General features: G+C 38.4%; 1 protein-coding gene across 6 annotated transcripts in view; it reads left to right on the plus strand.

The window, feature by feature from the left end:
* The window catches only part of LNPK (lunapark, ER junction formation factor), a 57,637-nt gene that overhangs the window by 27,491 nt on the left and 15,146 nt on the right, over positions 1 to 15,000 (plus strand). For all 6 annotated transcript variants that reach the window (XR_013930222.1, XR_013930223.1, XM_080400508.1 and 3 more), the window contains exons 9-12: positions 579 to 797; positions 6,048 to 6,153; positions 6,834 to 6,904; positions 8,177 to 8,338. Coding sequence is in view for 4 of the 6 variants with exons in the window: in XM_080400508.1 (XP_080256634.1) it covers positions 579 to 797; positions 6,048 to 6,153; positions 6,834 to 6,904; positions 8,177 to 8,338 (558 nt within the window). In the remaining 2 variants the exon portion in view is untranslated. The remainder of the gene's footprint in view (positions 1 to 578; positions 798 to 6,047; positions 6,154 to 6,833; positions 6,905 to 8,176; positions 8,339 to 15,000) is intronic.

The raw sequence follows: 15,000 nt of genomic DNA on the forward strand, positions 1-15,000 counted from the left end.
ACAACACAAGCACATGGCTTATTGTAGGACTGCTGAAAAAAGGTGAATGAAACTATGATCTTAATGAAGCATTATGTTTTCTTCTGGCTTTAGAATTTATTTATCCAATCTGAAAATTTTCTAATAACTGGGTACTTGGTCTGGATGTTTTATACATTGACTGAATAGGTTTTGGTCCTGTGAAAAGTTAAATACTTGGAAGCATGTTTAAACCATAGAGTAAAAACAGTGGTCAGTTCTGCCTGTACATTGTGGTTTGAATCTAGTTGTTCATATCCAACATTCTGCCTTGGAGAACCGAATGGCAAGGTAGGTATCTGTTAATTTTCTTCTAGAAGAATTTTGCCCAAAGTATCTAACAGTTAATGGTTATTGCTATTAAAATACAGTATTCTGTGGGATTTATTTCAATGACACGAATTCAATCAGCCCTGTAGCTGGTGATCTTTAGTTATAGACCTTTCTGGTTTTATTTGACTCTGTAATTTGCTGATCAGAGTAATGATATTAATGTACATTTACTAATCTCTTGCTTATAATGCTAGATATTAAGTTCGGTATGCATGTGTTCTTGTCAGAAATTCGTCAGAGGACCACAGCTCAAAGAAATGCTTCTACACCCCTGCCTGTGACTTCCAAACAAGGCTCTCCAAAAACACTGGTTCCAGCATCTCCTGTTCTGCAAAGAGACACGTCAGCTCTGAGCGGACCCCCAGAAAGAACTGCTGTACCATCCTTGCAGTCAAATGTTTTACCAAGACGCCCTGGATCCCCTGCTACTCCAGTGCCTGGAATGGGTAAACAGAGCACTTAATGTTATTTAGAGTTTATATTGTTTTCTCTGGTTGCCAATAAAATAGGCCATTTTCAGACAGTACGGAAATGGCATTTCATTTGCAAATAGCAGAGCAGTTATCTGATTAAGCAGGAGTTCCATATTCAATTAGCCATAACTCTTTACAGCTGGCACCTTTTGATGCTGAAACCTATTGCCTGAGCTCATTTAACTGTTATGGCTTCTTTGTTTAAATGGCAATAAAACTTTGCAGTATTCTGTAGTCAACAATATAGCATACCTTTTTATGTTCTTGGTTTAGAAGAGCTCTACACTTATATAAATCAGGTACAGAGGAGAACACTTTCAGAATACATTCATGTTTCTCACTAAACCCTGCACATATTTTTTTAACATGCATCTTGACATTTACTTAAATTTTTACTCTAGGAGGTATAGTCATGCAATCTATACTCATAGATTACAGTGTAAAATACCAAATATACCAGAAAAGTTGTCTAAGCTGTAGCTGAATTCTTCTCTAAAATTGTATTGTTATTTTGGTACAAATCAAAAGTTTAGCAACAGGTTGAAATCTGGTAGAAATGAGTACTCCTTAAAATTTGGTTTCATATCCTGAAAATGCTTTTTCTTTGATTTTTGGATTAGTGTTCAGATGGCATGAACTTTATTAAATAGAACATGAACTAAATTCCAATAGAAGGAACAGCATAATTTGAGAGTATTGGGTGGGAAGCATTGTTCTTATTCTCATCATGGATGGTGAAGCTGTGTGTGGGTTAGTGCCAGGCCTTTCATTTGTTGCAGGATGTTTGGCAAGTTGGATCACAAGGTGCGAAAGGAGATGAAGTGCTGTCTTGAAAATAGAAAGGATGCAACTTGCCAAGAATCTTCTGAGCACCACTGTAATGTGGAGTAGCTCTTTGCTCTTCATACAGTGATCAAGAATATTTTTTGCTACCCAGTGTTCCTGATTTTTAACTTAAAGTTACTGAAGTTTTACAAACTCTGTGTCTTTGCTTAATTTCCATGATACAATCTACATACATATTGACACCCAGCCTGTTAACAGAAGGTGATGGGCAGCAGAATGTTAAAATGCCTCTTTGTATGGCCTAGTGTAGTGGAGTAAACTTGTCATGAAAAGTTCTGATCTCTTGTGCCTCTGTGGAATCCATTAAGCCTTGTTTTCTTTGTTAGTAGTTGTTTACCTGTATTATGAAACTGCTAAATTTGTTTTTATCCCTGAAGTGAACTGTATAGGCAAATTATCAGTAAGTTTTGATTATCTTGAGGTATTAGAAATAAGCTCCTTGCACCAGGAAACTGGTCATTTGGTTACAAACAATGTTTACTGAAACCTGCTTACTGAAAATTCTTTAATGAATTTAAAATCACACGCTCCTCCTTGTTTAAGAAGCTGGCTATATAATATAATACTAGCTATATGATAGTTTTAATCCTAGGGGAAGATTCAGGCATATTGAATTAGCTGGATGAAATTCAGCCTTTACTGCAGAAATGGTTTAGAGGAAGAAGGAAAAGAATTAATGGACTTCCATGAAAGGACAGTTGCCAAGCCTGTTAATTAAAATATTCAATGTAGTTTTCATGATAATGCTTTCTAGGCATTTTTTTTCTACTGGTAACTGGTATTTTGACCAGTTATATTATTTTGTCATAGATAGCAATGGAAGCCACTGCAATTGTCATTTAATGTGGAAGCCCTGTTTTCTGTTGAATTTCACCAAACTTTCCAGGCATATAAAATCTCAGTCATGTAGCTGTAGTGAAAAGTATGTGAATTCAATATCTGTAAGATAATATCATTGCATCTAAGTTTGTGCATGGCTTGCAACAAATATGAATAACCTTAATTATCTCTACTTTGGAGAAGATTAATAATTCATTTTCATTATACTATATTTTGTAGAGTAGAATCAATTTAACGTGTATTACCACAGAGCTCCCATATGTTTGAAAATTAATAACCAGCAGGTACTTGAGGGTTTGCCAAGCTTTGCAGAAATGACCAGTCTTTCTACAATGATTGCTTTTGATGTTTATATTAATTACTGGTGTCCATAACAGCATGAGAACTAAGATGGTTGGTTGGAGTTATTAGTAGGCAGGTAATTAAAGGTGTTCTTGGAGTGTGTTGCAATGTTTCATTCTGGGTAAATACTTAATTTTTACCTTGTTTATTGACTTCTGGAAACTTTTCATGTATCTGTGATACACAGATCAAGGAAATTTTGTTTTTGAATATGGGGGCTAATGTATGTTTTAGTCTTGACCATGTATTCACAAAATTATTCTATAGAGTTTTAATTTTATTGCAGATTATATCTTGAGATATTGACGTCACATCTGTGTTGGACTTGTCCATTCATTTTTTTTAACGGAAGTATTGGGTCTTTCATAATTCTCGTGAAGCTTTAGGAAGTGCATTTTGCCTGAACTCTTCTTTGGACAGCTTTTTTGGAGTCTATAAATCAAAGCATTAGGTCCCATTTATGTTGCACTGAATTTGTTCTGCCTTGCTGCTGTGAGGGTTTTCTCAGTCTGGGTTTCCTGCTTGTTGACAGAATACGTAGTAACTTGGGAATGCATTCACTGATTGAGATCTGAATTAAATTCTCTTGTTTGTGAAAATGAGGGTTATTTTAAAAAACATTTGTGTTGAGTGTTAGTGTTTTGTGCTTATTGAAGAGTTGTAAATTGCAGTATTTTCTGATCAAATTTTATTGTGCTTGTAAAGATTAGGACAATCTGTTTAGGTCAGTTATTCAGTATTGATGAGAGTTGTTATAAAAGGCTGTGCTGATAGAAGTATTGCAAGCTTACTGGCAAGATTAGTCTCATTCTGTGTACAACTTAAGAGAGGACGCTGCTGAGAATCTTTGGTTCCTACAATGTTTTTGACACTTGCTACAGAGGGTGGAGGTTAGCTGTACATGGCATTCAGCTTGAGTTTTAGCACAGGGTAGCACATTCTGCTAAAAGTTACTTTTTCCTTTGTTGCTCGGGTCTGTGAAGATTGAAAGGTAGAAGGCTTGAGATGGTAACTCCTAGCAGTTACACTTACTGTTGTATTTGAACTTAAAGCCCATCTTTGATCTGTTTATCAAATAGTACCACTTGCAGTGTTGTCTTTGCCTGTGTCTAGTCTACTGAAAAGGTACATGTTACCTTTGGTGTGTATGTTTATGAAAGAGTATTGGTTGTGTTGGAAGCTATCACTGCATGTCCTGGTGCTGTCCCCAGCTAAGGAGCTGCAGGAAAGCTAAACTTGTCTTCTGAGAAGCTTGAAGTGTGCTGCTTTTTCCATGCTATCTTTCAATTAAATTCCTTCTGAATGAATTCAGCTTGCTAACAAACTCTACTCTCTTGGTAGTGCTTTTATCTAGATATTCTAAAAAAATTATTTTTGCATTTCAGACAGTGGCGTTAGTTTGCCTTACCCTTTAGTGTCCTCCTTGTTTATTGGGCATTATGGGGGATTCTGTGAAACACATTTTCCCAAGGAAAACACTGGAAGCATACAGCAAATTAAAGGCTGTATCTGTGGTCACTAAAAGCCAGTCTTTTAAGCCATGCCTTCTATATAGCTGTTCTTACTGGGTATGGTGAAAATAACTATAGCAGGGGTCCTCAAACTACGGCCTGCGGGCTGGATATGGTCCCCCCCAGGGTCCTCAATCCGGCCCCTGGTGTTTACAGACACCACCCCCCCCTGCCCCTGGGTATTGGGGGGGAAACCAAGCAGCCGCAGATGGCTGCCTACCACTGCATCTGTGCGCCGGCCCCCTGTCTAAAGAGTTTGAGGACCCCTGAGCTATAGAATAGAACTCTTTCCTGAGAAAACATTGGTCACTGTTTTGCACCTTGAGAATTTTACTTCTACAAATTAAATATACTCAGTTCTTGCATGGTTTCAGATTACCATATGCTCATCTCTGTATGAAACCTGCTAATACTAGTTGAATTTTTTCTGTCTAACCTTCTTAACTTGAGCTTGAATAGGAGTTTGCATTATTACAAGTGATTTTGTTGGGTTAAACAGTGTCTTATCTGTCACATCTCATAATCTTGTTTTCGGGTGGCTTGAAGCTGACCATTTTGTCCCAGTTCTAGAGTTCTGAGAGGACTGGTTCATTGTCCTACTCGGATGTCATTTTCTGTGACCCCCACTCCTGCCCAAGTGCTCACTTAATTATCTTGTGTTCAAGACTATCTATCTGCTATCTGTTTGAAAGTACCGTAACTTAATACCTCTTGCACTTGTGTAAAATGTGTCTTGGCAAGAAGTTTCAGATGCTTAGTTAGTTGAGTGGTCATATCTGAATGATTCAGGCTTAGTTTCTTAGCAAGTTATTTTGCTCGTTATGCCCAGCATCTTCTGTTTTAAGGCTGGAAAGGAGGGTAGACATAAGAACTCAGAGCCACATAAATGGAAATGGGCAGCTTGCAGTGGTCTTGTACAATAGACCAGATGTCTGTCCGCAAAGTTTTAAAACAAGTTTGTGCCAATGGTCTACTCTTAACTGCCATGTGTGAACAGAGGTGAAAAAGGTAGTACTAACTGTTGCCGTTACCTGTTCTCAGTGGATGTTCTTGATGGTAGTTTGTTAAACGCATGGGATGAAAAATTGTATCTTAATAATGGCTTTCTGGCTTCTTTGACTAAACATAAATCTGAAAGTATCGAACTTTCCATTATACGTGGGATTACCAAAATGTCAAATGGCTAGGCAGGCCTAATGTGTAGACTGAATGCACACTGAGGGAATGATGATACAGTAACTACACAGGAATCAGTGGGTGCTTCTTTGGTGACATCTTTAGTTCTACTGTTGTAATTGATTTTACAAGATTTATTGGTGTAGACTTGGTGTTGAATATGCAGAGTTGAGAGTATACGAAGAAAACTCAAATAAGGAATTTTTCTTTGCTTAAAAAGCATCTGTTTGTAAGTAATTATTAAATACTAATGCCTTAAGTTCTTTAGAAATTATAAATCTAATTACATATTCAAGGTGTGAAAGTAGAGTGATTTAATAAATGTATAAACTAAAGGAGCAGAAGAGGACCTTTCAACTATTGTGGGTTTAAAAATCTCACAGCTTTCCCAGTGGACTAAGTAATATATCCATGTGTATTAAGTGCAGTTATTATTATAATAGCATGCACAGGGAAATACCATATTACATAAATTAATACAGTTGAAAATAACTTTGTGTCGTCTTAGGTCTTCATCCTCCAGGCCCTCCTTTAGCAAGGCCTATTCTTCCGCGAGAAAGAGGAATTGTGGATAGAGTTATTGAATATTTGGTTGGTGATGGTCCTCAGAACAGGTAAAATGTTGTTAAGGAGACGCCCAAGCACTTAAGAAACAGTAAACTTCTTAACATTGTTTTTTTAAGCCAGCTGTGTTAAGGTCAAAAGAATTTGTCCAAAATTTTCCTAATGAACTGGCGTTTATCAGTGGTCCACTTGAAGTCTTTTTGTAGGAAAAATGGTAACATTTTGGCAAAATTAGTATCTGCTTTAGATGATATTATAATGTGACACAAAAATCTGTGCTTGAGTGGGTGAATTATATTTTGAACTAAAAAAAAATATTTATCTTAGCAATTCAGCTTTATTACCATTATAAATGCTTTCAGATTGCCTTCAGAACTGTCTAAACGTATCAGGGTTTCCATGTTAACCATGGTCACTTTTCACATTGACTGTATTCTAATGAAATAGAAACTTAATTTGGATGTTATTTTCTGACAATGCTGATATTAAAAATATGTTGAACTTTGACATTTAAATTGTAGCTAAGAATATTTCACTGTGCTTAAACCAACTTTAAAAACTATTGTTTAACGTACAGGTTTAGTTTGCTTTAAAGGATCATAATTTCACTGTGGAAATTGTTTTAAGAATAAATAGCTAAGCTATTGGTCAATATCTAAGGTAAAATGCATCTCATTCAGTGTGTTATTATGTAGAGGTATGTAATTATATATTACTTCATATTTTCTAGGTATGCCCTTATATGTCAGCAATGTTTTTCTCACAATGGTATGGCTTTGAAGGAGGAATTTGAATACATAGGTAAGAACTAATCTGTGGTAGACTCTTATTAGTTGGCTTATGTTTTATAACTAACATGCATCATACTTCATTTTGGTTGCAGTTAAGTACTTAACAGACACTGTGAAATGCCACTTTATATGGGAACAGTTTTATGGTAACTTATTACTCTGTATCTTAAGATTTGCTTCAAGACTTAAAGAAATACTTTATTGCAACCTTCGGGCCAAGGATTTTATGTGTAGAAAACTATTCAGTAGAAATAAGCCTCCTCCAGTACATCCCTGAGAATTGCTACTGGCTATGAATGGTTCTCAGAAGGGTTTTATACTGAGAAACTATCTGACATTAAAGTGTGCCTCTCTTACCGGAACTTAAACAAAATTTTGCTTTGGCAAGAAGATCTTCGGGAGGTATCGGAAAAGGAGTGGGAACAAGCCCTAGGGGGCTATATGTGAATTTATGGCTGACAGTAACTTAAGACAGACACAGCTCTTTATTGAACACAGATGTTTTATTTTGCCTCCTTTCTACCACAAGTGTAAGCTTGATGCTTAAGAAATGAGGGAATCTTGGATAAATCTTTCTTTCTTTTGGTTTTGCTTAATTTTGAGTGAGTATACAGCATTGTAAGAATAAGCTGAATGTTTCCTGTGGAACCGAAGATATATAGTCTCTATGTCATCTTAGCTCAAGTTTGCAGTTCAACTATGCAAGAAATTGCTGTTTCCCCTTTTGTCTTGATGGGGCTAAATATGCATTTAACTATTAAGTGGTGTCCAGTACATCTCCAGAACAAAACTACCTTTTCTTACTTAAGCGCCACTGGAGCAGAATGCTACTCAAAAAGCAGTGTGAGACATACCTTGCAGAATCCATAGCATCTCCTTACTCAAAAGAGTGAGGAAAGTGGCATCTGTAGGGGGGGGGAAAAAACCCCTATTAATCTGCCAGCTTAATTATTTTCTAGGAAAGAATAGAAGAACACTGTGGCAACATCTGGAGGTGTTGAGTTGTGTTTTGTTCATTGTGGTCAAATCTTTCACAGTGGTGGGCAGTACTCATAAGTGCAGCAGAGCTGCAAGCAAACAGGTTTTTAAGGAGCAAATGTATACTGAAGTTAAAAATGGAGCTATATGGAACAGCTTGCATAATTCGATAGAAGTACTCTCAGGTACAGAGTCACTTATTTATCTGTTTTTAGTATTTTGGACAGTCAGAATGTCGTGTAGGAATAAAGATGAAATGTGACATTAATTAGAGAGGCTACTTATTAAGTGTGCTTTTGTATAGCATTTAGGTGTGCCTACTGCTTTTTCCTGAATCCTGCAAGAAAAACTAGACCTCAGGCTCCACGACTTCCAGACTTCAGTTTTGAAAAAAAGCAATCTACAGAACTGCCATCTGAAGCTCAGCCTAGAGAGAGAAAGCCCCAGGAGACTCAACAGACAGAAGGTATGTGCTAACCTCATGAAGTCTGCTCTTTTTTAATGTGTAATGAAATCCCCCCCATCATGTAGTGTTCTATTGGACAAGGTTTTTTATAAGAGTAAGAACAACTGAAGAACTCAAAACACTGCAACAAGCTTCAAAGTGAGGTGGTTGATGCCCCAAGCCTGTCAATGTTTAGGAGGTATGTGGATGATGCCATTAACATGCTTTAATTTTTGGTTAGCTCTGAACTGGTCAGGCAGTTGGACTGTAGTTATCATTGGTTCCTTCCAACTGTGAAAGTCTAGTCAATTCTAACTTCATAGTGGGTGTAGTTAATATTACTTCAGTTGTTCTTGTCCCTGCTTCTAGTGTAGTTGATACTATTGTCTTCTGTCAGTCTTCTGTCCTGTACCCTAAAATTTCTTCATATTAGGCCATGTCTCATGCAAATGATGGCATGACTAAACCTTTCATGGTAATGTTACTGATAACTATTTCTGTAATGTACTTTTCTATCTGTTTAAGTAGGGAGTATGTTCCAAAGTGGTTAAATTTCACTGTGTTCAGCAGGTCATTTGATTGAGGTGTGTTGGAATTTTTGCCTTTGTTCCTTTGGCTGTTTTCCTCAGGGCAGGAAAATCTAGTAAAACTGCCTTGTTTAATTTCAGGGAGTTCAAAGACAAATTGTCAATTTTAATTTAACATAGTTTCTTTTGAGACATTTTATAGTCTGCAGATACAGTAGGCATCTGGTGTACAGCCAACAGGAAGATGCAGTGTTTTAAAAACCTCCAGAAATTGTAATTTCGAAGCAGAGAATCTCCAGTTAGATATGCTATTGAGTACTTAATGGAACTATGTTAGTTTAAGCAGGGATCATGGGGGAAAACTATTGAGTAGTGTACAGCCTCGAGCTTCAGGCTAGAAACATGTCAGCTGTGGGAAACTGTCAGTGTGTAACACAGAGAATGTTTCAGCTTGATTATCTTTAACAGGGAGAACAACATGGTATTGGCCTTTACTTACTGGTGTGAGATTGGTAGGGAGGTCGTATCTGACTGTAGCCGTCTGTGGGTGGGGTCTGGTGCCTGTGCATTACAGGGAAAACTTAGCTGGTTTCTTTTAATGTGCTATAGGGAGCCCTTACTTTGTTAAAACTATTGTTATTAACATGAAAGAAAGACTGAAATCGGATGCATGAGCTTAAGATGATGAAAATGTCATCTTTGCCCTCAAATGATCTGATCATCCTTTTGCAGAGTGGAGGGTAGGTTAGTAGCTTCTTGGCTACTTTTAAAGTTAGAAGGTTCTTAAAGGAAGGGGTTGCTGCGGTCTTCAAAACTGCTTTTTTTCCTCTCTGTGAATCAAAGGGGGAAGCCCTTAAACATGGATATTCAGCTCTGGGGAGGTGTGTGCTTCAAGGGCTGCTGAGTATTATCTGTAACTGCAGTTTCTTAGAGGTTTTGGGAGAGGAGGGTGCTAATTAAGCTGGTATTATCATTGAAGGAAGTGTTTATTGAACTATGCCTTTAATGGGTCTGAGCTGCTGAGTCAGTTTATAGATGTTGTAAAAAATGTAAAACCTTAAGAATTAGTGTAAGATTTTTGTTAGGCACTTAAGATGTAGGAGTGAAAATTCGTTAGGCACTTAAGATGTAGGAATGAAAAATAACTTATTTTCTTGAGAGCACAATTTTACCAAGTATTTAATGATAAAAATAGGATTATTTTATAGCAGAAAATGTGATTTTACCAATTCATTTTCAACAGTGAAAATTACTTGGTTTTGGTTGGTGTGGTCTGTTACTAATGTGCTGCTTTATTTAAAAACAACAAAGGAAACAACTGTGGGGTTCATTCCCCAGTTACCTCTTCCTGCTAGGAAGAGCAGGTGAAATTTTTCAGAAGGGGCATAAGAAATGTCATAGCAAGAATATAGAGAATATCTTCACTTACAGATGTAGACAAATACTAACATCAGGAAACCAACTTCATCACAATGTTGACAACACATTCAGCTCTTACCTGTAACTCATTTAAACCATAGCTGTATAGCTCAAAGAAACTGCAAGCTAATGTGATACAGAAGTGCTATAAATATTTTTTTACCAGTCAGCTACTTTTACTAATGAGTAGAGCATGAAGCTGAATCTTTTTCAAGTTGTGTGCTCATGCAGTGACAAGCATGTTACATGCAACTCCTGTGGATAAGAGATCTGAAGAATGGTTATGGGGAGTGCTGTTGGCACTGAACCTTGAATTTTTTTAATCCTCTGGAAATACAGAGTCATCAACTGTCAATCTGATGCAAATTACAGGCACAAATGTTCCCTGTTCAGCAGAGCAACTTGGGAAATTGTAGTACCAGAATGAAGCAATATACTTCAGTTCCTTTATTACCTTTTTCTTAAGTGGCTCAATCTTGAATATTTTTCATCAAAGGGTGGTCAGTTCTCCTGTGTACTTCTGTTAAAAGTATTAATGTTTGATTCATATTAAAAAAGCTGACAAGAACCACTCTTAACCTCTTGATTAATTTTGCCTTGCCTATATTGGGTACAGTTATGCTGGTTTTTTTTATTCAGGTTTAGCATTTAGCAATGTTTTGAAGGTTGAAACAAAATTAGATTGCTTCATTGTCTTGTGGTAGATATCTGCTGCTGATGTTTGGAGGTCTTTAGATGTCTTTGAACATAAGATTTCACCATGGTGGTCAGCACTTCATGGAAACAGCTTTCTATGTTGTCTCCAGAATTTAATGGAATTCCTTGTCCATCTTGTTGAGATATTTTATGATGATTTAATGCTTTGTCACTCTTAAGGATTCTTGGAATACAGCAACTGCTACTGTGTTTGAAAGGACTTTCATTTAAAAGGCAGATGGAGAAACTTGGTTTGTTCAACAGAAAGGTTCACAGTAATGCTGTCCTTGAGAAATAATGGTGCTTCAAGCATGTACTTATTTAATGAGTCCTACCAAAAGTAGAGCTTGGCTTTGGGCAACTGTTATAGATGGCACAGAAACTTTATCTAGGAACAAAACCGGCTGAGGACAGAGGACTGAAATAAGCCTGAGTATTTGCTCTTGTCAGAATGGTCTGAGTTTAGTTTAGTGGTTGTTTGTGGTGGTGTGTTTTTTTTTTTTTTTAAATGGGACTAGAGGCATTTTCTATTTCAGAGATTTGGCTTGCCTTTTTGCTAAATATGCTTTGTTTTCATAGGACAGCATGAACCTGCTATATTTTCCGTAAGCCATTGTTTCTTTTCAAAGATGTGAGTTTCTGCCTGCTGTGCTCTTACCTTAGTGCAGCTAGTATGCCTAGAATTCAATGCTTTCTCAAGCAAGACATGGGTCAAGTCGCCTTGAGTTTAATGACTTTGGAAGCATGTTCTTCTGGTTTAAAAATGTATTATGTTCCAGTCTATCACAGTTCAGTTTAGCTGAACAACATACCTTCTGGTTTTGGTAGGATGTAAAGGGTAGGGGGAATCAAATGCTATTGTTGGGTGGCTTTTTCAAAGGCTTCATAATAGCCATGAACACAGACTACTGTGAAGCATGTGTTCCTTAAAGATGTTTCAGACAGGTGGCATTGTATGAAAGTCTGCCCTGATGGGGAGCTGCAGTAGTAATGAAAAGTTGGCCCAAAGGTCTTGAAAGTACAAGCAGCTATATTTTAGTGCAGTTATTTTATACCATTTCTTGTGAATTGCTGTGTAAGACATATATCTTCTACTTAAAACATAATGCTGCAACACTTAATTTTCACTGGTTATGCAGTGAAATATTCTCTGGAGCCAGAGGGGTAGCTGACTACTTACAATGTGATGTACATATGCTTTTTAAGTACTAAGCAGGAGTGTTGGGGGTGGGGTGGGTGGGGAAGGAATTGCCATAGCCAGGAGCAGGTTTAAAGTTGAATTGATACAGCTCTTAAATTTACCTCAGGCCAGCGTAGGGCTGTGTGCTGTTGAGATCACGTATGAGTAGCTACATTCTTCAGTTAAATCATGGATTAAATATTAATCATCAAGGACACTAATTTTCTTCTGTTATCTCTAAGTTTATGGTCAGGAACTTCCTCTTGTTAGCTGCTGCTCTTACAATGACTTAAATCATGTAATATTGAGATTAGGTTGACTTTAGGCAAGCTTTCTGTTAATCTGTGTATTTAAAATGGAATCGCTGGATATGCTTAACAAAGGTTGGTCGTGCTTATAGTTGGAATTAGTAGCACCGCTTACTGTGATTGCCCTGACTACTCATTTAAAAGACCTACTCTTCACTTCCTTAAAACTTCGTCAAACTTAATTATTAGACCAAAATTTTCTATGTAAGCTTGCTTTAACTGTATGTCCTGGAGTGTTTCAGGAGTTTCACGAAGCTTGATCAAGAAAAAGGTGAAAGGAAAAATCATACTAGTACCTGACAGTTTTTTGTTAGAGAAGCAGTGCCTCATACCTATTAGTAGAATATAAAAATGAAACTAGCATCCTTCTCCTGTGCATTTGGATGTAGACAGTTAGGACATGCACTCAGTCTGGTTTTTTCCTTTTCATTAGAAGCTTCTGTTTGCTTCTGCTAGTGGCTCATTGTCCCTGGGGCTGTCCTCAAACACACTGTAGATGCTCAGCATCCTTCTGATCAGACTGAATGAATAGTCTCTTCACCTTGATCAGACTGAGAACGGGTCACTTCTGAGTGCTGATCATCATTCAGTTGAGGACTGCAGGGCTGAAATTCTGCAACTAAGTAATGGCTGGGCTGTGCTACAAATGATTTGAGAGGGCATGGAATTTTTTCTTCTTTACATGCTGTACTTTTCTTTGACTTGAGCCTGAACAGCAGCTGTAATGAAGGAATGTAACTCAAGTGTGGAGGGTTTGTAGCAGGAAAAGGCACAAACTTATTCATAGAATTTGAGGCTGAAGAAAAACCACAGACAAGACAGAAAGAAAATTGACAGTTCGGAGATAAAGATTGAGCACAGGCTGGGATGGGATCAAGATGGAAATTTAAAAGTAGGAAGGGAGAGTGGGATAGTCTGGAAAGAAACCGGGAACTTTATTTGCTTGGACAGAAACGGGAGGATTGACCGTCTGACGGATGACTCCAGAGAAATTTTGGAACAGGAAGCCAGGGCAGGTGTTGAGCAGCCCATGATTGAGAAAGTAGGAAAGAAAGCTGAATCAGGAGGTAGGTCAGCTGCAAACTTGATAAGATGGAAGATCAAGTCAGGAAGAAATGGAAAAGCTGGGTTGCACTGAGCAGTGTGGAGTAGAGCCTGGTACAAGCTAGATGGAGCTGTGTAGGGGAAGAAGGGTCTCGAGTGCTTGGTGACAGATAGCAGTTGTATCAGGTCAGCTGGACCAAGGGTGCGTGCAGATGCTACTCTTCTCAGTTGTGACCTGAGAAGCCAGAGCAATGATTCTAAAACTCTCAGCCTTGCTTGAATTCTGTGAGTATCAGCCTGAAGCAGCCTGACTACGTTCAGACACCGAACATGTTTTGGTAAATATGAACAAGTGGTGTTCCTCAGGGGTTGGTATTGCCACTGGTGCTGTTCAAAATCTTTGGCGTCAAGGACAGTGGGATTGAGTGCATCCTCAGCAGGTTTGCCGATGACACCAAGCTGTACGTTGCAGTTGACATGCTGGAGGGAAGGGATTGCCATCCGGAATGACCTTGATAGGCTTGAGGCAGAGGGGCCCATGCAAACCTCATGAAGTTCAACAAGACCCATGTGCAAGGTTCTGCATGTGAGTCAGGGCAATCCCAAGCACAAATACGGGCTGGGCAGAGAATGGGTTGAGAGCAGTGCTGAGGAGAGAGCGACTTGGGAGTGTTGGTGGAAGAGAAGCTCAACATGGCCTGGCAATGTGTGTTTGTAGCCCAGAAAGCCAGCTGAATCCTGTTTGGCATCAAAAGAAGCATGGCCAGCAGGTCAAGGGAGGTGATTCTCTCCCTCTATTCCCCCCTCGTGAGACTCCCACCTGGAGTACTTCATTCAGCTCTGGGACCTCCAATGTAAGAAGAACATGGACCTGTTGGAGCAAGTCCAGAGTAGGGCCATGGAGATGATCAAAGGACTGGAGCCCCTATCCAATGAAGGCAGGCTGAGACAGTTGGGATTGTTCGGCCTGGAGAAGAGATGGCTCCAGAGACCTCTTGCAGCGGCCTTCTAGTACCTCAAGGGGAACTACAAGAAAGCTGGAGAGGAATTTTTTACAAGGGCATGGAGTGATAGGACCAAGGGGTAATGGCTTAAAACTGAAAGAAGATAAAGTCAGATTAGACATAAGGAAGAAATTCTTTACTGTGAGGGCGATGAGGCTGCCCAGAGAAGTTGTGTGGATGCCCCATCTCTGGAGAAGTGTTCAAGGCCAGGCTGGATGGAGATTTGAGCAACCTGGTCTAGTGGAAGGTGTCCCTTCCACTAGCAAGGGGATTGGAACTAGGTGATCTTTTGAGGTTCCTTCCAACCCAAACCATTTTAGGATTCTATGAAATTACAATTGTTTGATAAGGCTAACATTTTTGAGCTGTAACTTGGCATCACTTTTGCAGACTGTCTTTACAGTGTGCTTTAATGCTGTATAGTATTGACTAATACTAGCCAATAAATAAACTGCCATCAATAATATCATTCTACAGTACCTTGTGTCCTCTAGTGCAACACCTA

This window comes from Falco punctatus (genome assembly GCF_963210335.1).
Source record: "Falco punctatus genome assembly, chromosome: 8".
Lineage (NCBI taxonomy): Eukaryota > Metazoa > Chordata > Aves > Falconiformes > Falconidae > Falco > Falco punctatus.